We start from the raw sequence: 23,323 nt of genomic DNA, 5'->3' as shown, positions 1-23,323 counted from the left end.
GGACCAGGAGACCGTGGAGGCTGGGATCTAAGTGAGCTGCCCTGGGGTGTGGGTGCTCCACATCGTGGTGCTTGGCCCCAAGCTTGGCCCAGGAGCAAGCAGAGGCGACAGCCGCCGAGCATGTGGGGAAAGCCCTGATCATGTGGGTTTGACTCAGAAGTTGTCCAGATGCCGAGAACAGCAACCAGCCAGGTGGGTGGCTGGAGGTGGCACAGGGCATCCATAGTGAAGGCTTAACTGCAGGCTGTTTTCCTCTCCAGCCATAAAGTATTCACTTCCACGTTGGGAGCACATCTGAGCACAGGTATGCGCCCCCCGGGCTCACAGCCACTTGCAAACCAAGTTCACTTCAGAGCTCTTATTGCCTGCAATGTCCTTCCTCTCTTCCCTGGCAAATACAAATCCCAAACTGCCTCTGAAGCTCAACTCAAGACCACCCTCCTCTCAGGAGACATCTAGAATATCTGCTTTATCCCTCCCATTACCATTTTGCCCCAGATTTGCACCCCTTCTGCCCTTCTAGGCTGTCTTTAGCATCCCAGCAAGCAATCTAAATCACTTACCATGCACCTGCGATGCCCCAGACACCGTGCTTGTCCTGAAGGATCTAAAGATGAGTAAAATGAAGCCCTTGAACTGCAGCGGCTGCGAGTTTAGACTTTCTGTGCTAGTGCATATTGAGAAGTCACCTGGCTTTTTTTGTATTATGTCTGCAATTAAATAATCCCCCACCTTCTGAAAACTGTTTGTTGGCCTCGTTTTAGACAGGTTGGGATGCCCCCTGACTGCTGGGAGGGGCAAGTCGGAGCCTTTTCTGGAGAAGGACCAACACACTCAGGTCCAGCAGGCTGCCCACAGGGCCCGGGATTATATGACGTGAAGAGAAAGGTGAGAACTCAGCTGGGACTAAGACTCAACCATAGTGACTAAAAACCAGGGTGAAAATGGCAAATGTGGGATTTGGTGGGCCTTGAGCCAAGGGATAGGCAACTAGGAAATATTCTTTTCAACTCATGCCTTGTATTCGACTGTCAGGGACCTTCAACATCCAAAGCTAGCAGTGTCTCCAGGCTCTTCAGTAATGAAGGAGGCTAGGACTCTGCTGGAGAGCCCATAACTGGAATAAAGAATTTCCAGATTGTGACTTACAAGTGCCCAAAAGATGCACCTTCCCAAGGCCATGCCCTCCCTCAGGGGCTCACAGTCTGAGGTGCTGTTCTGGGCTGTGTGGAGGGTGTCTCCACCCCCCAGGAGCCCCAGGGAGTGGGACAGTGGAGCAGACACACACCATGGATGGTGATTCTCCCCTCTCCAATTGCCCTCCCACCCGGGGGTAGCCCAGCAGGACCACTGTCCCCACTGTCCCCTTCTATGCACTGGAATTATGTGTATGAAGGAGAATGCTTCCCTGGGGTAGGAACCTTGGAATGTGAGGCCTTGCTCTCCACCCAGAGGAAAGCAGCCTGCAACAGGAGAGGTGACACCCCTTCGCGGACAGGAGGGGTGATGGGGGCTGAATGAGCCTGCTCTTCTCACCATTCCGGGTGCCAGCTGACCTGGGCGCTCAGTTCTCTGAAATGCTCGTGTCGGGAGGTTTTGCTGAGAAAGGGACTGTGTCAGCTGAACTGAGAGAGAAACAGAATGTGTTGTCAGTGAAGTCAGCGGCATTAAGTATGTGTCAGAAAGGCCCTGTGGAAACACAGATCAGGGGGAGCTGGCAGGATGTCTGAGCTCATGAGACCAGGAGCCACAGAACAGGAGAGATGAGAAGACAGCGGGAGGCAGAGCAAAGAGGGCTTAGGCTGCAGGGGCAAGGGAACTGTGCCTGCCAGGCTCCCAGCGAATCTGGGAACAGGGCCTTTCTCATGGTAATGACATTTTAATGAGAAAGATGAAGTAAAGGGTAATGGGGTGGAGAAACACATTGTCTGGTCCACTTTATCTTGGAAGAAAGCCCAGGGAAAGGTTTGGGGGGGAGTCTGGGCAGCCAAGCATAATGTCACGAAGGGGACAGATCAGGTTATGCACAAAACGCTGGGCTGAGCACATCTACCTGGGAACTTCTTGGGCGGTCACTGCCAACCTATTATATCTCCCACGGTTGATGTTAAGTAAATCAAATGTTTGGGCTCCACAATCCCTCACATTGTCTGGTGCCCCAGAAGGAAACGACTATACGTGGAAGGTGTTCAACAGACCCAGAAGCCTTCCGGTAGATCTTTCTTTTTGCCTACGAGGATTCAAGTTGGACTCCGGCCACTTGCAAACCAAAGAACCCCTGACTGGAGCAGGGAGGTAACATCGTGGAGGTCAAGGTGGCATGAAGTAGCCGGATCCACAGGAGGAGTGCTGTCAGTCACAGCAAGGGGAACCCCCTCCAGATGGGGCCATGCGAAAAACTTCATGGAAGTCAATCATTACAGGCCCTACCACAGCGTACTAATTATGTTCCAGGCAAGTGCAAGTATTTTCCATGGATGCTTTCATCAACCCTCTGCCAGGAAAGTATCAATGTTCCCATTTTCTAGACTAGGATCTTAAAGTCCAAAATAGCTAAGAAACTTCTCTGAGGTCTCAGAACTTGGAAATGGTAGAGGCAGACACAGTGCAGGCAGTGTGGTTCCTGACCTTGGATTCTCAAAGGGTGCCCTGTGCTGCCTGCCAGATATGAATGACACACGTGGGCACCAAGAGAGCTTTTTCTGGAACTTGACGGGGGGCTTTGGTGACCAGAAAGAAGGCTGAGGTGGGGGAGAAGGAGGGATGCTGACTTTCCTACCGTGCCCAGGTCTGCGGCTGTCCCGGTGATTCCTACCGTGCCCAGGTCTGCGGCTGTCCCGGTGATGCCTGGATCCGGAGTGCGGGTCCCCACTGAGCTCCCTGCGGTGTCTCTTGGAGCAGCACCCTGGGAATCTACACTGCTGGCTTCAGCGGCTCCTGGTGGACCCTCCCCACGGTGGAGCTGGGGCTGGGTGGGGTCCTCTTCATCACTGGGCTTCAAGCACTGGGCCAGGAGTCTCCAAGCCTTGGTGTGACCACCTTTCCAGGCCTGGAGCTGGGCCACAGCATGGTGGGCCTTGGCTGCCCACTCCTGCTGAAGCCAGTCCTCTGGGCATTCTCGGAGCACAGGGACCCGCTGGGCTACCTCCTTGGTGAGGACGAGAATGCTCTCCAGAGCCATGAGAAGGTCTTCCTGGCAGAGCCCAGACTCCTGACCTCCAGCCACAATTCCCTGCACAGCTTGGATACCAGACACCATTCTTTCCAGAGAGCCTTCTGGCTGGGTCTGGCGGTCTTTGCACACAGAGAGCCTCGGGCAGAAGGCACCTTGGAGGACACGTTCATAGTCTGCATTGATGCTGCTGAGGTGGCCAGTCAGGGCCTTGGCTTGAAGGGTGAGCTCCAAGCAGAGAAGTTCAAAGCGGGTGGACAGGCTGGGAGATGGTTTGGGGAAGGAGGCTAGGATCTGTGCCACATCCAGCAGAGCATCTGTGAGCACATGAACCTCCCTGCACAGAAAGGAGATCTCACTCTTTACCTGCTCATCCCCACACAGAAGAGAAGACAGCCTAGCAGCCTCTTGGAGCCTTTGAGAAACATCTGCTGCCTGAGCCAACCCTTCCTGCAGCCCCTGCTGGTCCTTCACAGCCTGTCGCAGGGGCAGTAGGAACAGGCCTTGTCTCCCGCTGAGCCTCTCCAGGCACTGGAGCAGGTCTTGGACAGCCACTGACCATAGAAGGCACCCATCCTCAATGCTCTCCTCCCACGACCTGGGGGCTTGGAAACCATCAGAGGCCAGAACTTTGTCCAAAAGCTGTTTGGCATGGGTCTCCGCCTCCTCCAATCTGCCTTGCACTTGTAAATGCGCTTCTGGGTGCCCAGCTGAGTCAGAATCCTTCTTACCCGAATCCATGGGTCCACTTTTGACTGCTAGTTGAACCATTGAGGCTAAGTTCTGCTGAAGCTCCATGAACACTGTCATGTTCTCTTGAAGATCAGCTGCTGGGTTGTTGCAAAACAGCTGTTGACACAGAGAATACCAGTCACCAGCTATGGCTACCAAACTTTGCCTGGTTTCCCTGGACTTCCCAGACAGTTGGAGAGCCACTTCCAGAAGCCTGTCAGTTCTAGCAGTTGTGCAATGTTCTATCTCCCTTGCTAGGTCAATAATAGAAGGTGCTAGTGATGGGATTTCTTGGAGTCCAGTCATCGTCTCTGACCCCAGTGGTACCTCTCCAGCCAGGGCCTCCTGAACTGCCTCCACAGCTGCATCCTGGTCCTGCAGGATGGTGTGAGCCGAGGTCACTCCCTGGTGGCTCAGGCTGTCTACAGCAAGCATGGGTTTGCTGATGGCAGAGAGTGGAGAGTCCACCTTCTGTAGACCGGTGTCAAAAATCAAGGGGCAAAAAAGATGATCCCTAGGTGGATAGGAGGTGCCCTTGTCGCTTTTCCTCAACCCAGGCTCCCTTTGGTGTTTCAGTGCAGGAGCTGTGCAATCCTGGAGGCTGGAGAGAATGAAATAAGGCTGTCTCTCAGCCATGTCCAACCTCTGGACTTGGTCCCGAAGGGGACTGAGGATATCTGGGTGGTTAGTTCCATCCAGCCCCTCTCGGATGCTCTGAGCTGAAGAGATCACATGTTTCGCCAAGGTTAATAGCGCATCTGTGTCCTGAGAGCCGTGCCCGCCTGAACAATGCTCCCCAGCCTCACCCAGGACCCGGGAGGATTGCTCCAGCTGCTGGATCAAGACTCTCAGGCCATTCCGGAAAATAGGATCTCGATCTTGGTCCACATACCTGCTCATCACCTGCACTATGTGTGTCCCTCGACCCTGTAAATATGCCACAAGTGGAGCAAACTCTCTGGAATCTCCACACCTCAAAGCCCATGTAAAAAAGTCCAAGTGCTTGGTCATTTCCTGAATGGACACACTCAGGAACTCAGGAATATCGAGAACATCATCAAAACATGCTAATAAGCCTTCAGATGCCCTGGCCCACTCCCGAAGCAGGGCCTGCAGGGCAGCAGGGCTCCAGTCCAGACCAGACCCTTGGGGCCCTTGTGAGAAAAGCTGTCGCACTCTGACCACGAGCCCCCAAAGGCCTGCCATGGTGGCCTCCATGTCTTCGCCAGTTTGCTGTCGTGGGCAGCAAACCAAGACCAAGTGAGCCACTCTGAGCATCCGGTTGGCCTGGTCGTGGAAAGCAGCGAGGAGAAGCTGGAGGCTCTCAGGCAAGGCCTCGCCATGGCACCGGGAGGAGACTGAGGGAGTGGCCAAGGCGGCCCGGACCAGTCTTTGAAGAGGGCTTTGCGTGTCGGTGAACGTGTCCAGGATCTGGCGCAGCAGCCCGGTGCGGACCCCCTGGGAGAGGTCCTCAGTCGCGGCCCACAGCGCTGCGCACTCCTCCCCCGGCTCCTGGCTGTTCCCGCCCGTCCCCGGAGGCCCGTCAATCGGGTCCAGGCGCCGGACGCCGGCGCTCCGCAGCTCCAGCAGCCGGCGGCAACGGGCCACTAGGCGCAGGCGCTCGGGCGGCGGGGAGCAGGCGGCCAGGCGCATGCAGTGCCAGACCACGGCCGCCAGCGGCGCGTCCAGCCCGCCGCGCAGCCGCTCGGGTCCGGGCGCCGCCAGCAGCTCCCGCAGCTGCCGCAGGCTCCGAGGGAGCGCGCCGTGCGGGGCGCGGGCCGCTGGGGCGGCGCCGGGCTCCAGGCGCCCTAGGAGCTCGCCCAAGGTCTTCCTGGCCAGAGCGAAGACGTGGCGCCGGGAGGCGGCCAGCCGCGGGTCGCGGGGACGCCGGAGGTGGCCGCGGGCGGCCACAAGCAGCACAGGGACGCAGCCCCGCAGCAGGCGGCTGGCCCGGCCCAGGCGCTCCTCGGATCCGCGCGCAGTCAGGCCGCCCAGGCTCTGCAGCGCCACCGCCAGGTCGGCGAAGGGGCCGCGCAGCGAGGCCGCGTCGCCCGCCGCTTCCAGCGCGTCCAGGCAAGTCAGGCACCAGCCCGCCGCTCGCACCATCTTCCTCGCCGTCGCCGCGTCTTCCAGCAGCAGGACCTGTTTGGGCAATCGGGGGAAGAGAAGCTGGAAAATGCCTACACGTTTATGGAGCCGAAGCGAGAGCAACGGCAGCTGCTTTACCCCCATTGTGCAAATAAAGACTAAAGAGAATCTCAGAGATAATAATAGTAATAATAATGATGACGATGTCACCTAAGAGTGACGTTTAAAGAAAACATTTGGCTTAACTGAAAATGTAAGCCCCTCTAAATTGAGCTACATTTAATGTGGGGTCCAATCTGGCTTTGAAGAGCCCTTCTCTTCACATTACAGGAGGAGCAGTCAACCGTCCACGTGGTAACCAACACATCACGAACGAAAGAGTGTTTAGGAAGCACTTACTGTTTGCATGAGGATGATGGGGGCTGGCGAGATGGCCTGTCCAAGAAGTGCCTCTAAGAAATCTTTCCTGGTCTGACTCTGTTGCCCCCTGACTGCTCTGTTCATCCCCTTCAACAGAGCTGGTACCCAACCACTTCCAAGAGCCTGCCCTTCTTCCCCTCTCCTCCTCCCAGCAGCAGGTGCCAAAGCCCTCTGGCTGTGCCTCTCTCATCTCCCCATTTCAATCTTTCTTTAATGAGGATCTGTTACATTACAACTACACCCCCTCCCAATAACGCACAGTATTAAAGTTTAAATGATGAACATTATTAATATATTAATATTTGATAATAGTTGAGGCATATAACGTTGTAACAGGGAGCGATGTACTGAGCTAAAAGAGTTGTGACAGATGGTGGAATGTCAGGATGGAGAATGGGGAGTATTTGGAGGCTGAGGGGTTATCCTGGCCCCTGAGATCCTCCCAGGTGTAAGGCAATACAGCAAGTTAGCCAAATAGGCTGAGAGTTGCCCAGGTTTTGGTAGCTTCTCCCCAGGTAGCTCCTGGCCATGGGTAGGGAGGGAAATGCATCCCTCATCATTACGGTTTGGTGGCCAAGTGTGGGGATCAGGGGTTGCATGTGGGTTTAAGAACAGAGACTCAGTACGTCTACCCAGCTCCCTATGGCAGCTTCCACAATGAGCATTTATTAAATTGGTAATGAACTCTGCGATCTTGGCATAAACTTGGGCAGGTTTCTCTCTCTGGGGTGGGCATCCCTTGTGGGAATGACATGCCCCGTCCATGCTTCCCAGCAATGAGCTGACAGACCAACGGGCCAGCCAGCTCTGACATCAGCCTCACCTTCGTGGTGTCTACCAGGATGTGCTGAGCTGTGGTCACTAGCTCCTCCTGGTGGCTCTGACATTCCGGCTGAAGATGGAGCTTCTGAGCTACCAGCGTGATATTCCTTGAAGACAGGATCAGAGACTCCGCCGCAACCCCCATTTCCTCCTGGAGCCACACTTCCTCAGAGTCTCCCGCCAGCCTGGACAGACATGTTCTTTGCTTAGCATTTACCAACACTCCATGAACGTAATGTTACAAAAAAGAAACATCCCAGTAAGGAAACTGTGACGCGTAGAAGTTACAGAGCACTATGAAGCCATTAAAGTGGTGACGTAGGTCTATATGTAAGTGACAGAAGCCTCTCCAAGATGTGATATTGAGTGAATAAAACCAAACTACAGAATAGTGTGTATGGCAAGATTTAATTTGTTTTCAATTAAGTGTAGATCTACATCGAGAACCATTTATCGAGAAGGATAATCATCAAACTGTGGTTCTATCTTGGCGTCTTAAAATATGCTTTGTTCCTTTCTGAATTGCTCTCATTTTCTCTGCAGTGAACACATATAATTACTACAGGAAACAATAAGCCTCTTTTTGTAAGGAAGAACTATCTAGAATCTCACTGCAATCCATGTTATCAGGAGGAGATGTTTTGTGTAACAAAAGTCAGTTTCCATGAACACAGATGTCCACAGCAGCTGTTTTTGTCCACGTGACTGCAAACATTTCTTTTTCACTAATAATCCCTAACCACACAAAACAAAACAAGAAAAGTCCCACCCCGCCTCCCGCCTGACCATATAATGGTTATTCTTTGCAAATGAGGCTGAGCTCTGTGCCTTTGGACTTGCAGGCTGGGAGGACACAGGAGTGCCAGCTTGAGTGATCTCAGAGAAGCTCCTCTCAGCTTTTGGTCCCTTACCTAATGGCAGCTGATTTCAATGCCCCTCATTCTTTCCTGCCCCAAACAATCCAGCTACCCTCATGTAAAATATCCCAAGTTCCCGGTGTGCAGAATCACACGAACCCAAAACACCCAGCGCAGCAAAATGTCTAAACGCTGGGGGAAAGGAATATTGGAGAGGATATGTGACAGCTTTTGTCTTCCCTTACTTTACTTTGGACTCCTTGCGGAGAATTTGCACATCAGCTGCTTGGCCCGTAAATTTGACACTCAGGCCGCTCAGCCCATAAATATGACTGTGCCACATCCGGGCAGCTGTTCAGTTGCAGAGCTGGGGCCCTCACACACTAGCTAACTTCCTGGGCTTTCTCATGGGAGAGAAACATAGCAGTCAAGAGTCAGGGTTGTATATGTGAAATGAGGTTGTGGAGTCCAGTCTTAAGGCAATTAATAGCTGTGTTCAAATATATGACCTTGAGTACCAGCTACTTCACACGGAATAGAAACTCTGCAGTGATCTGCCCAAATGAATCTTCCGATGACCTGCTGACCTTCCCAACTCTCCTCCCTCTTCCTGAGACCTTTGGAACATTTTTCAATCCTTTCTCCCCTCACTCTCTTCCCTCCTTTTAGATTCGGCTGAGGTAGTTTAATGTTTTGAATTTGAAGCCTCAGTTAGAATTTCCCTTAGCATTTGCATCTCTCTTTCAAGAATTTTGATTCTTAACCATTCCAAGATGCAGTACTATTATCCTTTACAAATTTCTGTTCTTCTTCATCTTCCCTTATATTGAGGTCTTTGGTTTATGTTTGTGTTGTTTATCAGTATTTTTCTGGGTTTTCTTTTTTTTTTTTTTTTTTTTTTTTTTTGTGGTACGCGGGCCTCTCACTGCTGTGACCTCTCCCGTTGCGGAGCACAGGCTCCGGACCGCAGGCTTAGCGGCCATGGCTCACAGGCCTAGCCGCTCCGCGCCATGTGGGATCCTCCCAGACCGGGGCACGAACCCATGTCCCCTGCATCGGCAGGCAGACTCTCAACCACTGCGCCACCAGGGAAGCCCTGGGTTTTCTTGATTTCTTGACTTGGGGTACATGGTGATGTGGTCACTAAATCCTTGCTTATCTGCATTCATATACTTCCTGTTTCAGGTTAATGATGAGGTGTCTGGGTAGAGCGTTCGTAATGGCAGGCCTTTCCTCTTCGCAGCCCATAGACTTGTTACCAGCATCTTCTGGCCTCCAGAGTTACAGGTGAGAAATATGAAGCCAGTCTATTTGATACCAGTCTAATTGACCTTCCTTTATAAGTAAGTTGTTTTTCTTTTCTCTGGAAGCACCAAGAGTTCAGGAATTATGCCAACATATGCTTTATATATATCTTTCCTCTGCAATCTCACCCAGAACCCAGGGAGCAGTTTTTCTGTACAGATATGGGTCATTAATTGGCTCAGAGAAATTTTCTTCTATTATTGGTTTAATTATTGCCTCTCCTCAATCTCTTCATGTTTCTCCTTCTAGAAGCCCCATTATCTGAATATTGGGTCTCCTGGATCTGTCCTTCAATTCTACTGTATTTTACATGTGTGATTTCTATATCTTTCTGCTTTTGCTCTTTGGCCGAATTATATTGATAGCTTGCTCTTTCAGATCAATAATTGAGTCATAATAGTAAATATTCTTGGGACTTCCCTGGTGGTCCAGTGGTAAAGAATCCGCCTTCCAATGCAAGGGACGTGGGTTTGATCCCTGGTCGGTGAACTAAGATCCCTCATGCCACGGGACAACTGATCTCGAGTGCCGCAAACTACAGAGCCCACGCAACACAGCTAGAGAGAAGCCCACGTGCTACAACGAAGAGCCCACACGCTGCAACGAAAAATCCCGCATGCCTCAACGAAGATCCTGTGTGCCACAAGTAAGACCCGATGCAGCCAAAGATAATAAATAAATAAATAAAATAGTAAGTATTCTCAAACTTTTGCTTCAAGCCATGAGAGTATCAGACCAACCTTCCCACCAAGAACACTGGTAAAAGATGGATGAAATATTTTTAAAAACCCAGATACTTTCAGGTGCTAGAGATCAACCAAGGCAGCCAAGATTTATTCCCAAGTAACGCAGGCCAAGAGGCACAAAAGCCATGTAAAAAGTAGCAGTCATGCCAAGACTTCAGTAGTCTCATGGTACTGAGAAAATAAAAATTAGAGTTTGGGTCTCATCAATGTGAAGGAAACCTGATGAGTATCCCAGGATTTCAGCTGAGACCGCAAAAGGCTACACCTTAGAAGTAAGAACTGGAAATAGACATCTCCTAACAAAGACTGAAACTAGTCTTGAAGCATCTTAAGGTTTTGACTGGAGAAGAGTGACCTCTCCCTACTTTAACTGCCCATCAGAATAAAATTAAATTCTCTCTGGAAGGAGACAGTACTACAATTTTCATACATTATGTATTGTATTCAGTTTTTTTTTTAATTAGCCCACATGAAAAGATAAAGGTAGCATCTCAAATTATTTTGGTGAAGATAGACTTTATAATAAATAGTGCTGGGGGAGTTCCCTGGTGGTCTAGTGGTTAGGATTCGGCACTTCCACTGCCGTGGCCGGGGTTCAATCCCTGGTCAGAGCACTGAGATCCCACAAGCTGCGTGACCAAAAAAGTAATAAATACATAAATAAATAGTGCTGGGACAACTGAGTAGACATCTGGAAAAATATAAAGTGAGATTCCTATCTTAAGCCATACACAAGACTGAACTCTGAGTAGATTAGGCAATCTGAATATAAAATCAAAACTATACAAGTACTAGAAGAAAATGTGAGTGAATTCTTCTTTAATCTTGGTGTGAGAAAACCTTTGTAACTATGACTCAAAACCAAAAGGCAATAAAAGAATAGGTTGATAAATTTAACTACATAAAATTTTTAAATTTCCATGGCAAAAAAAAAAACACACCTAAAATGTCAAAAGACCTACAGTAAGCTGGGAAAAGATTTTTGCAATATATATGACAGACAAAGTTACTAACCTTAATGTATAATATATTCAATGTTTATAAACCTAATGATATAACTCTGCACCATACACTTTGCTTTTATCACTTAATAGTGTATGTGTTTTGGATTAATAACATAACCTAACATACACTACAAAGGGCTAATAACCTAATTATATTTCAATAGATCCAACATGTAATATATAATATATTTCAACCCAGAAATCTCACTACAAAGAATCGACCACCTCCAACAATATGAAAGTACATATGCACAAGGTTGTTTACTGCAGCATTGTTTATAATTTCAAATATTGGAAACAACCTACATGTGCATTCATACAACAGTGGTTGAATAAATTATGGTGCGTTCATACACACAATGGAGTTATTATACAACTCCATATAAAAAAGTAAGGAAAATTTCTATGAAATGGTATGTGTGATCTCCATGATATATTAAGTAAAATAATCAAAGTGCACAACAATATCTGTAACATACCCTTCATGTAAGAAAGAAGATATTAAAGATACATGTGTCGAGGGCTTCCCTGGTGGCGCAGTGGTTGAGAGTCCGCCTGCCGATGCAGGGGACACGGGTTCGTGCCCCGGTCCGGGAAGATCCCACATGCCACGGAGCGGCTGGGCCCGTGAGCCATGGCCGCTGGGCCTGCGCGTCCGGAGCCTGTGCTCCGCAACGGGAGAGGTCACAGCAGTGAGAGGCCCGCGTACCGCCAAAAAAAAAAAAAAAAAAAAAAGATACATGTGTCAAAATTAACCAGAATGTGGGGAAATCCCAAAATAAAATATGAAAAGTAACAAATGAACCAAACTACTCACTGAGGTTGTCAGAATTCTAAGATCGCCCGCAAGGCTCTCATCCCCTGGTGTACACACCCCGGTAATGGCCTCCCCTTGAGTGTGGGTGGGACCTGTGAATAGGATGGGATGGCAGCCTGTGATTATGTTATCTTATAGGAAAAAGGGGTTTGTTGATGTAATTAAGGCCCCTAATCATTGGCTTGAGTTAATCAAAGGAGGATTATCTTGGGCTGGCTTGACCAAAGCAGAGGAGCCCTTAAAAGGGTGAGTGGGTCCTTATTGAAGAGACAGATTTGAAGGAGCAGAGACACTCTCCTGTTAGCCTTGAAGAAGCAAATTGCCGCATTGCGGAGAGGGCCATATCTCAGGGCCTCAGTTCTCCAATCCCAGAGAACTGAATACTGCCAGCAACCAGTGAGCTTGGAAGGGGACCTGAGCCTCAGATGAGACTGGGGCCCACCTGACACCTGGGTCATCTGGCTCACCCAGCCAGATGAGACTCACAGCAGCAGACCAGCTACCCCAGGCCCAGACTCCTGACCCACAGACACTGTGAGATGATAAATGGGTGTTGTTTTCAGCAGCTAAACTGGTGGTAATTTGTAACGCAGCAGTAGAAAACGAATATGATTTCAAATGAATAACACTGAAGGGGATGGGGAAGAAAAAAACTAACCTAATTAACTCTAGAGAACAATATTTTTCCAGGACAGGGTCAGGATAAAAACGGTAAGAGCTACATAAAAATGCTTCCCTCTAGTAATCTGTTTCTCATATGGTTACAGGTTAAATTTGCAATTCCTTCACGTGTATAGGGCTGAAAATAAATGGATATATTGTGGGTAATGAGAACCAGGATTCTCATTTGTTGGAAAAAGAAGCTGCAAAGAAGGAAAGGAGAAGATAAGAAAGAACCTTGTAGGGTTGGATTGGACTTGGAGATATGAATATGCGATTTTATATATATATATATATATATATGCATTCGGAGACATAGAAATAAATAGTCAATGTATGTGTGCCCATGGATTAGGATACATACATATATTTCTTAGCTCTGTCTGCTGAGAGGCCCGAGGAGCAATGACACACCAGTAGTAATGAGTATATTTAAAGCCCAGATCTTGGTTTCTAAATGCTCTTATCCTTCAGTAAAGGAAACCAGGGTTCTTTGGGGGAAGAAGTTAATTCCAGGGCTCAGGCTGGAAAAATACAAGATGAGTCTGAAAAATAAGTGGGTGCTTTAAAAAAATGGAGACATTTTCAAAAGGACACAGGAGCTGATTGGAAGGAACTCCCGATGACCGAAACTGGAATGAATTAAACAGTAAAATAATGACAGTATTGGATTATAAGCCATAGAACGAAATAAATATCCAGTATAAATCATTGAATATATACATATAATTGAATAAATAAATGAGGGAGAAAGGATATTATTTCTGTACAGAAGAATTCCAGTTCATACACGTAGAAGAAATGAGAGAAATTTTAAAAATTATTAGGCAAACATCACAGTAACAATTCTTACAGGCAAGATACACTAATGGGTAAATGGATGAAAGTTTGAAGAGAAACAGAACAGTTACAGAAATTACTCCAAGACACTTATGAATTACAAAAGGAAAAATAGTGGAGAAATCTATCGGTTAGTTAGCCACTCAACTAAATGATAAAGTTTAAAATCACTAGTAATAAGATAGATCAACATCATGATAGAATGCGTAAAGAAGGCCACATCACTTCTGTGATATTCTTGCCAAAAAATGCATAACCTCAATCTAATCTAATCATGACAAAACAATCTGACAAACCCAAATTAATAGATATGAAAGTACTAAATAACTGACTGCAAAATAACTGACCAAGACTTATCATAATATCAGGGTCATAGAAGACAAAGAATGAAGAACTGCCACAGATTGGAAAATCTTAAGGAGAGACCATTAAATGCAATGTGGGATCCTGAATTCGATCCTGGAACAGAAAAAGAACATTAGGAGGAAAACTGGCGAAGTTTGAATGAGGTCTACAGTATAGTTAATAGTATCGTATCAATGTTAATTTCCTGGTTTTGAAAATTGCACTATGGATATATAAGTTGTTAACATTAGGGAAAATGAGGTGATGTGTGTACCTGAACTATATTATTTTTATTTATTTATTTATTTTGCGGTACGCGGGCCTCTCACTGTTGTGGCCTCTCCCGTTGAGGAGCACAGGCTCTGGACGCGCAGGCTCAGCGGCCATGGCTCAAGGGCCCAGCCCCTCCGCGGCATGTGGGATCTTCCCGGACCGGGGCACGAACCTGTGTCCCCTGCATCGGCAGGCAGACTCTCAACCACTGCGCCACCAGGGAAGCCCCTTTACATATTTTTGATATAAGTTCTTTATCAGATAGATGCTTTGTAAATATTTTCTCCCAGTCTCCGGCTTCTTTTCATTCTCTTAGTAGTAGCTTCTTTTCATTCTCTTCTTTTGAAGAGCAAAAGTTTTTTATTTTTTGAAAAAGTCTAATTTGTTCTTTTATGGATCATGCTCTTGGCGTTATGTCTAAGAAATCTGTTCTTAATCCAAGATCTCAAAGACTTTTTTCCCCTATGGTTCCTTTTAGAACTTCTATAGATTTAGGATTTATATTTAGGTCTGTGATCCATTTTGAGTTAATTTTTGTATATAATCTAATATAGTATGTATCAAAGTTCATTTTTTTGGTATATGAATATCCAATTATTCCAGCACTATTTGTTGAAAGACTAACCATCCTCCACCGATTTGCCTTTACACCTTTGTAAAAAATCAATACTAATTTATATTAGAGTCTAAAAAGTCAAGGATTCATGTTGTAATGAACTAATTCATGCATAGTGCAGAACATTAAAAGGATAATTTAAAAATGCATAACTGCATAAAAGAAGAGACATCATATAGAATATTTATTGGACCACAGTATAATTATGCTAGAAATCAGAAAGGTAGCTAGAAAATCTCCAACTGTGTGGTCCAGGAGAGACTGAAGTTGGAAGTGGAGAGCAGAGAAGGTGTGTTAAACCATCTTCCCCAGGGCTGCTGTGATGCTCATGCTGACTGTGCAGTCACAGCCCCAAAGGCACGATTCACCCAGACTCTGAAGTGAGTGGTACCCTGTGGGGTTGTGCAACCCACGGACCCTTCCCTGTTTACCAACCAGTATGATCATATATATGTATGGTAAACACATATACATATATACAGGCATATCCATGGATAGATATGCTTTATATGAATTTTTTTTAATGAAAATGGAGAGATAGGGAAGAAAAAAGGATGGGAAGAGGGAGTGGGAAGGAAAGAGAGAGAAAGCAAAAATATCTGGAATCAATATATACCAAATGTTCACAGTGGTTACCTATGGGCTGTAGACTTATGGGTAATTCTTTTCTTCCTCATCTCATTCATATTTTCTAAATGTTCATCGTATGATACATTTCTAAGCAAAAGGGGACATATGCTGTGTTGGCCTCTTCTTGTGGGGTCTTCCCTGTAGCCCCGTCCTGATGCCAATGCTGGTCTGCTGATGTGGCAAGTTCCTTCTGGCCTCCTGAGAGCTTACACAGCAGAGAGAAACACCGGAACTTGCCAGCCAGAGAGAAACACTTAGCACGTTGTGTACAGATTGCCTCCATTTGCCCTCTCCTGAGAACTGCTGGAGGAGCTGCCCTGAAAGCCAAGGGAACCAAACCTAAGTCAGAATATGAATTATTTGCAGTGTTGCTCGGATTTGATGGGCTGGACCGTATCCCACGGTCATGAGCACAGATAATTCCCTTTATAAATAATTTAATTGCCCGGAACAGATGATACAGCAAAGGCATTTATAATGAAGCAGACAAAAAGGATAGTTAACTTCTCCCAAAGTTTTGTGTGCCCTTTTTTGTGTGATTACAAAATGCATTGCATTAAAAACTTAGAATGTACAAAAGAGCATTAAATTAGTATAAAATCACTCTATTCTCAAACTCCTAAGTAAATTATTGTAAAAATTTTGGCAAGTTTCTTTCCATGAATTCTTTTTCCTTTCACATCACTGGAGTCACACCATGTACAGTGCCTCTGGCTGCATATCTTGTGTGTGTGTATTAAAATATACATAACATAAAACTTACCATCGTACCCATTTTTAAGTGCACAGCTATTTTGGCAGTAAGTACATTCACATTGTTGTGCAACTATCACCACCATCCATCTCCAGAACTTTTTTCAACATCTCAAATTGAAATTCTTTTTTTTTTTTAAGATTTAATTTGATTTATTTTTGGCTGCATTGGGTCTTTGTTGCTGTGCGCGGGCTTTCTCTAGTTGCGGTGAGCGGGGGCTACTCTTCATTGTGAGTGGGCTTCTCATTGTGGTGGCTTCTCTTGTTGCAAAGCACGAGGTCTAGGCACGTGGGCTTCAGTAGTTGCAGCACATGGGTTCAGCAGTTGTGGCTCACGGGCTCTAGAGTGCAGGCTCAGTAGTTGTGGCGCACGGGCTTAGTTGCTCTGTGGCATGTGGGATCTTCCTGGACCAGGGCTCGAACCCATGTCCCCTGCATTGGCAGGCAGATTCTTATCCACTGCACCACCAGAGAAGTCCCTCAAATTGAAATTCCATACCCATTAAATGATAACTTCCCATCTTCCCCCTTCCTGAGCCCGCCCCTCACCACCCCTGGCAACCACCATTCTACTTTCTGTCTCTATGAATTTGACTACTGTAGGAACCTCACATAAGTGGAATCACAAAGTATTTGTCTTTTAGTGCCTGGTTTATTTCGCTTAACACTAAGTCCTCAAGGTTCATCCATGATGTAGCATGTGTCAGAATTTCCTTCCTTTTTAAGACTAATACTCCCCTGTATGTGTACACCACATTTTGTTTATGCATTCATCTGTCTAGTGACACTTGGGTTGTGTCCACCTTTTGATTATTGAAAATAATACTGCTGTGAACACGGGTATACAAGTAACTGTTAGAATTCCTGCTTTCAATTCTTTTTAATATAGAACCAGAAGTAGAATTGCTGTATCATATGGTAATTCCATCTTTGGTTTTTTGAGGACTCACGTACAGTTTTGAATCCTCTCTGCTTCTAATTCACTTAACTTTTGAGCATGAGGTGTTTTGTTTTTTTTAAAATTTTTGGCTGCATTGGGTCCTCATTGCTGTGCGTGGTCTTTTTCCCTGGTTGTGGAGAGCGGGGGCTACTCTTTGTTACAGTGTGCGGGCTTCTCATTGCGGTGGCTTCTCTTGTTGCAGAGCACAGACTCTAGGTGCGCAGGCTTCAGTAGTTGCAGCACACAGGCTCAGTAGTTGTGACTCGCGGGCTCTAGAGCACAGGCTCAGTAGTTGTGGCGCATGGGCTTAGTTGCTCTGCGGCATGTGGGATCTTTCCCGGGCCAGGGATCGAACCCGTGTCCCCTGCATTGGCAGGCGGATTCTTAACCACTGTGCCACCAGGGAAGCCCCCATGAGTATCTTTTTAACAATGTTTTTGTAGCTCTTAATAATTTCAAACTTCCAAAAATTTTTGTGAAAATAATACAACAAACTCCAATATATCCTTCAGTGAGATTCACCAACTGTTCTTATTTTGCCATGTTTTCTTTATCATTCTCTCTCTCTTTTTGTGTATGTATGTGTGTGTGTGTGTATAGAAAGTTCCAGATACGATGCTTCTTTACCCTGAAATGATTTAGTGTGGATTCCCTAAGAACAAGTACATTCACTTTCATAACCACAAAACAATTATCAGAAATTAATCAGAAAATTAAACATTGGTACAACGCCATTACGTAATCCAAAATCCATATTCTAAGTTTGCTAATTGCTCCCAATCTGAGGACATGTATGAAAGTTAATTGTCGAGTCCTGTGGTGGGCAGTTCTAAAGATGCCCCCACCCCAACGTTCCCATCCCCTGGTAAGTCAATCCAGTGTTAATCGGGTACTGCTGGGAAGGACTTTGCAGATGCAATTAAGGTGACCTTAAAATAGGGAACTTATCCTGGACGATCCAGGTGGGTCAAAGTAATCACATGAGCCCTTAAAGCAGAAGAATAAGGCAGAAGGGGAAGTCAGAGAGGTTTGAAGCGTGGGCAACCTTGACCCGCCATTGCTGGAGGGGCCACAGGAATGCAGGCAGCCTTGAAGAGCAAAGATGAGCCTCTGGCTGAGAGCCAGCAAGAGACTGGGCTCCTCAGTCCCATGACCACAAGGGACAGCCTGAATGAGCCTGGAAACGGATTCTTCCCAGAGCCTCTACAGAAGAGCCCAGCCCACGGGCACCTTGATAACTTGTTACAGCAGCAAAAAAAACCTAATACACGTCCCCTCAGTCTCCTTTAATCTGCAGCAGTTCCTGAGACTTCGTCTTGACCCCTGACACTTTATGGAAAATACAAGCCATTTATTTGTAGAAGGTCTCTGAATTTGGATTTTTCTGATATATATATAAATATAAATAAATAAATAAATAAATAAATAAATAAATAAATAAATATATATATATATATATATATATATATATATATACACACTTGGCCACGTGCATGGTCACCCGACCAGGGACTGAACTCAGGTCACAGCAGTGAAAGTGCTGAATTCTAACCGCTAGACCACCAGGAAACTCCCTGATATTTTATTAATAGATTCAGGTTCTACATCTTGGCAATTGATTCCACAGAAGTGGTGCTGTGTCCTTCTCAATGGCCCACATCAGTGGGCATGTGGTGGTGTTTTTGTCCCAATAACAGTAATGTTAACTTGATCGCTAGGGTAAAGTGATATCTGCCAGGCTTCTCCTCTGTAAAACTACTATTTCCCCTTTGTAAATAATAAATACTCTGCCGGAAGATAACTAGAGACAGTACAAATATCCTGCTCCTCATTAAACTCTTGCCCACCAATTTTAGCATCCACTGACGACCCTTGCCTGGAACAGTTATTATTATGATAGGTGCCTTCTCTGTTCATATTAATTCTAGCTCTATATTAGCTTAAAAATTTTGTTTGATAGCCCGCTTCCCCATGTAAAGCAATACTACAAATATTTCCCCTAATTAATAAATGTTAATTGACATTTTAAGCATCTACTTTGTTTTATTGTTTCACCATAAGGTTATATCATGGTTTACCAAACTAGGTCATTTAGCTTGTTTCTCCTTTTTCACAATTTTAAATAATGACACAACAAATGTCCTTGTGAATACATCGTAGCTCATATTTGTGACTATGTCCTCTGGGTAAATTAGTAAGATTGGAATTAATGAGTCAACAGGTACATATTTCTAAAGTCTTGGATCTATTTTATCAAATTACCCTCTAAAACACCAATTTCCATTTCTATCATGAGTATATGAGACGACGCATGTCTGCCACCACAGTATTATCATTATTCTTTAATAGTTGCTGATATGCTGGGCTAGAAAAATAGTATCTTACCATTTTAATTTTCATTTCTTTGTTTGCTACATGTTTGGTAAAAGAATTATTGAGGATTAGTAAGATTGAATATATATTCCAGATTTTAAAATTCACTTTTATTTCTTTTTCACTGAAATAGCTATACTTTCCTTACTTTTATATTTATGTATTTGGCTTTTCCTTGTTGATATCGTTGTATGTTTCCTTTCTGTTTGATCCACTGCTCCTGAGAGCAAGGACTGTGAATGTCTTATTCATGCTATATTTCAGCGCTTAGAATAGTGCCTGACACTTTAGTAGATGGTCGATAAATACATGTTGGATGAAAACATGTATTCTTAGTGGAAAACTCAGTCAGCTAATTCTGAAATGTTTGCCTTTTGAAATTACATCCCGACTAATAAATAACAACATATTAAGTAGCTTTGCTTTATGTTTTATCAATTTACTTGTCACACCTGACTTCTTTCCAAAAGTATCTAAGGAGACTATAATAAGGCTCTATTTATACTCTTCTTCTGCAAACTTGTCAGAGTAAAGTGCTTGAGTTGTTTAAAATTATTACCTTTGGGCAATTTGCACAAACTCTTCACTAGCTTGAGCCAGTTCCTCTGCCATCTTCTCCAAAGAGGCAAATACTTCATTGTCCATGTCTTTCCTCTCCACTGAGATGATCAGATGGCAAAGCTGAACAGTCATTGGTGAGATGATTCTCTCAATGGCCTTGTTCTGTATCATGGAGCCGATGTCATCCAAGAGGAAAGACTCCATCTGTGGACAGAAGTATGACATGGCTGAGAAGAAAAGAGGAAGGCTCAGACTTGCCCTTCTAGTTAAGACATAATAGATTACAACAGGTCAAAGTGCCTGCTATAACATTAAGAAAAGTCAGATAAATTATAAAAATTATATTCCAAATACATCAGAGAGCTGTGGCAGCAAGGATTATGAGACAGATTAAAATTCCAGGAATGAGGTGCTTCCCTGGTGGCGCAGTGGTTGGGAGTCCGCCTGCCGATGCAGGGGACGCGGGTTCGTGCCCCGGTCCGGGAAGATCCCACATGCCGCGGAGCGGCTGGGCCCGTGAGCCGTGGCCACTGAGCCTGCGCATCCGGAGCCTGTGCTCCACAACGGGAGAGGCCACAACATTGAGAGGCCCGCGAACCGCAAAAAAAAAAAAAAAAAAAAAAAATCCAGAAATGAGAGAATCTTTCAGAGATGAGTTAGTGTAGAGGGCTATTTTCTTAGGGGAATTTGTTATTCTGGGCACAGGCTGAGGAACAGGGCCTGGACAATTCAGAAGCCCAGTGCTGGGGGAAACAGATAAAAAGAAAACTTTTATAATAAAAAAACCTCACACTGAGAAACATTACATAGTCCAACTGCTAAAAATTAAACACAAAGAGAAAAAATTTGTGAGCATCCAGAGAAAAAGGCACTCTATCTCTGAAGGAACAGTATTAAATTTGACAGGTGACTTCTCTATAGAAACAAAGGAGTACAGAAGATAATGGAATGGCATCTCTAAAGCGATAAAAGAAAATCATTGCTAACCTAGAATCGTATACCCAGTGAAGTATGCTTTTAAAAAAATGAATGTGCTGGGGTGATAGAACAGTCCTAAATCTTGGTTGTTGTGATTATGTAAATGTGTACATTTGTCAAAAGTTGCAGAATTGTACACTAAAAGAGGGTAAATTTTACTGTATGTAAACTGTGTTTTTTTTTATGAAAAAAAATAAGGAAACAAAGGCATCTTCAGACAAACGAAAACCAAGGGGATTTGTTGCCAGCAGGAACTGCACTGAAGGAAAAAAAAGGAGTTTATCAGGCAGGAGGAAGATGATCCAAAGAGGGAAACAAATGCAGAAGAAAAAGAACAGCAGAAGGGTAACATACAATATTGCTTATAAAAAACAATAATCATATATAATGGTATATTTTATAGAGTTTAAAATATATGTAGATCTAAAATGCATGACATGAGGTGGATGGACCTAGAGACTGTCATGCAGGGTGAAGTAAGTCAGAAAGAGAAAAACAAATACTGTATGCTAACTCATATACATGGAATCTAAAAAAAAAATGGTTCTGAAGAACCTAGGGGCAGGACAGGAATAAAGATGCAGATGTAGAGAATGGACTTGAGGACACAGGGAGGGGGAAGCTGGGACGAAGTGAGAGAGTGGCATGGACTTATATATACTACCAAATGTAAAATAGATAGCTAGTGGGAAGCAGCCGCATAGCACAGGGAGATCAGCTCGGTGCTTTGTGACCACCTAGAGGGGTGGTATAGGGAGGGTGGGAGGGAGGGAGACGCAAGAGGGAGGGGATATGGGGATGTAGGTATAGGTATAGCTGATTCACTTTGTTATACAGCAGAAACTAACACACCATTGTAAAGCAATTATACTCTAATAAAGGTGTTAAAAAAAATAAAATGCATGACAGGGAATTCCCTTGTGGTCCAGTGGTTAGGACTCGGCGCTCTCACTGCCGAGAGCCTGGGTTCGATCCCTGGTCGGGGAACACAGATCCCTCAAGCCGTGAGGCATGGCCAAAAACAGAAAAAGAGATAAAATGCATGACAATCATAACTCAGAGAGCAGGATGGGGTAAATGTTGTCAGAGTGTTTTAGGGTTGCAGCATCATTAAGAAATTAGTAAAAATAATCATCTGTGTTAAACTATAATAATGTAAGGACATATATTATAATCTCTAGGTTAACCACTAAAAAAGTGAAGGAATGTGTAATTAAAAAGTTATTACATGGAAATAACAGAAAAATTACAATTTTGATTGATTTTTAAAGTCAAGAAAAGGAGGAAAATGGGCATAAAACAGATGCCGAATAGAAAAGTCATCCCAGTAAGAGAGTATATATACACACACACAAATACATCTAATTACATTAAATGTAAACAGATTGGATTCATCAAGTAAAAGACTAAAATTGTCAGTCTAGGTAAAACAAATTCATTCTAATTATAATACAGTAATCCTGCTTACAGGAGACATAGTTAAGGGCAGAGAGAGAGATTGAAAGTAAAATAAAGAAGCATGCCATGGAAATGTTACCTAAAAGAAAGCTGTTTTGCTATAATTAATGTCATACAGAGTAGACCGAAGGCAAGAAATATTACTGGAGATGAAGAGGGTTACTTCATAGACATGACAAATCTCCCATGCAGTAGAATTCCAAATAATTTCTATAGCAACTCCACCCTCAAGAAGGGGGAGAATAACTCCCCAGTCCTTAAGTGTGGGCTGTGCATAACAACTTCCTTCCAAAGAGAACTGGAAGGAACGGGTATGGGGGAGAGTAACTTTACAGTAGAGAAACCTGACGACGCTATCTCAGCCAGGCAATCCAGGTCAGCATCAACAGTGATGAATTGAAATAGGATTCCTCAAAGCTGTTTAGATCAAGGTGATCAAAAACAGGGAAAACCTTTGGAACTGTCATGGCCAGGAGGAATCTAAGGACACATGACAACTAAATTTAATGTGGCATCCTGAATGGAATCTTGCAAAAGAAAAAGGATGCTAGGTAAAAACTAAGGAAATCTGAATAAAGGATTGACTTTATATAATAATTGTGAGGGCTTCCCTGGTGGCGCAGTGGTTAAGAATCCGCCTGCCAATGCAGGGGACACGGGTTCGAGCCCTGGTCCGGGGAGATCCCACATGCGGCGGAGCAACTAAGCCCGTGTGCCAGGACTACTGAGCCTGCACTCTAGAGCCTGCAAGCCACAACTACGGAGCCCGTGTGCCACAACTACTGAAGCCCGTGGGCCTAGAGCCCGTGCTCCGCAACAAGAGAAGCCACTGCAATGAGGAGACCGCGCACAGCAACGAAGAGTAGCCCCCGCTCGCCACAACTAGAGAAAGCACGTGTGCAGCAACGAAGACCCAGTGCAGCCATAGATAAA

General features: G+C 45.3%; 1 protein-coding gene across 1 annotated transcript in view; it reads right to left on the bottom strand.

Moving 5' to 3' along the window:
• LOC309834153 (uncharacterized protein) overlaps positions 1–20,158 on the bottom strand; it is a gene marked incomplete at both ends in the record, with an annotated part of 31,853 nt that extends 11,695 nt beyond the window's left edge. Inside the window, 3 exons of the mRNA XM_082672771.1 lie at positions 2,780–6,046; positions 7,236–7,419; positions 19,953–20,158. Coding sequence (XP_082528897.1) covers positions 2,780–6,046; positions 7,236–7,419; positions 19,953–20,158 — 3,657 coding nt within the window. The remainder of the gene's footprint in view (positions 1–2,779; positions 6,047–7,235; positions 7,420–19,952) is intronic.
• Between the last annotated feature and the right edge of the window lie 3,165 nt (positions 20,159–23,323).

Source organism: Grampus griseus (assembly GCF_964374135.1).
Source record: "Grampus griseus genome assembly, chromosome: 15".
Classification (NCBI taxonomy): domain Eukaryota; kingdom Metazoa; phylum Chordata; class Mammalia; order Artiodactyla; family Delphinidae; genus Grampus; species Grampus griseus.
This window is presented reverse-complemented; position numbering and strand designations above follow the sequence as displayed.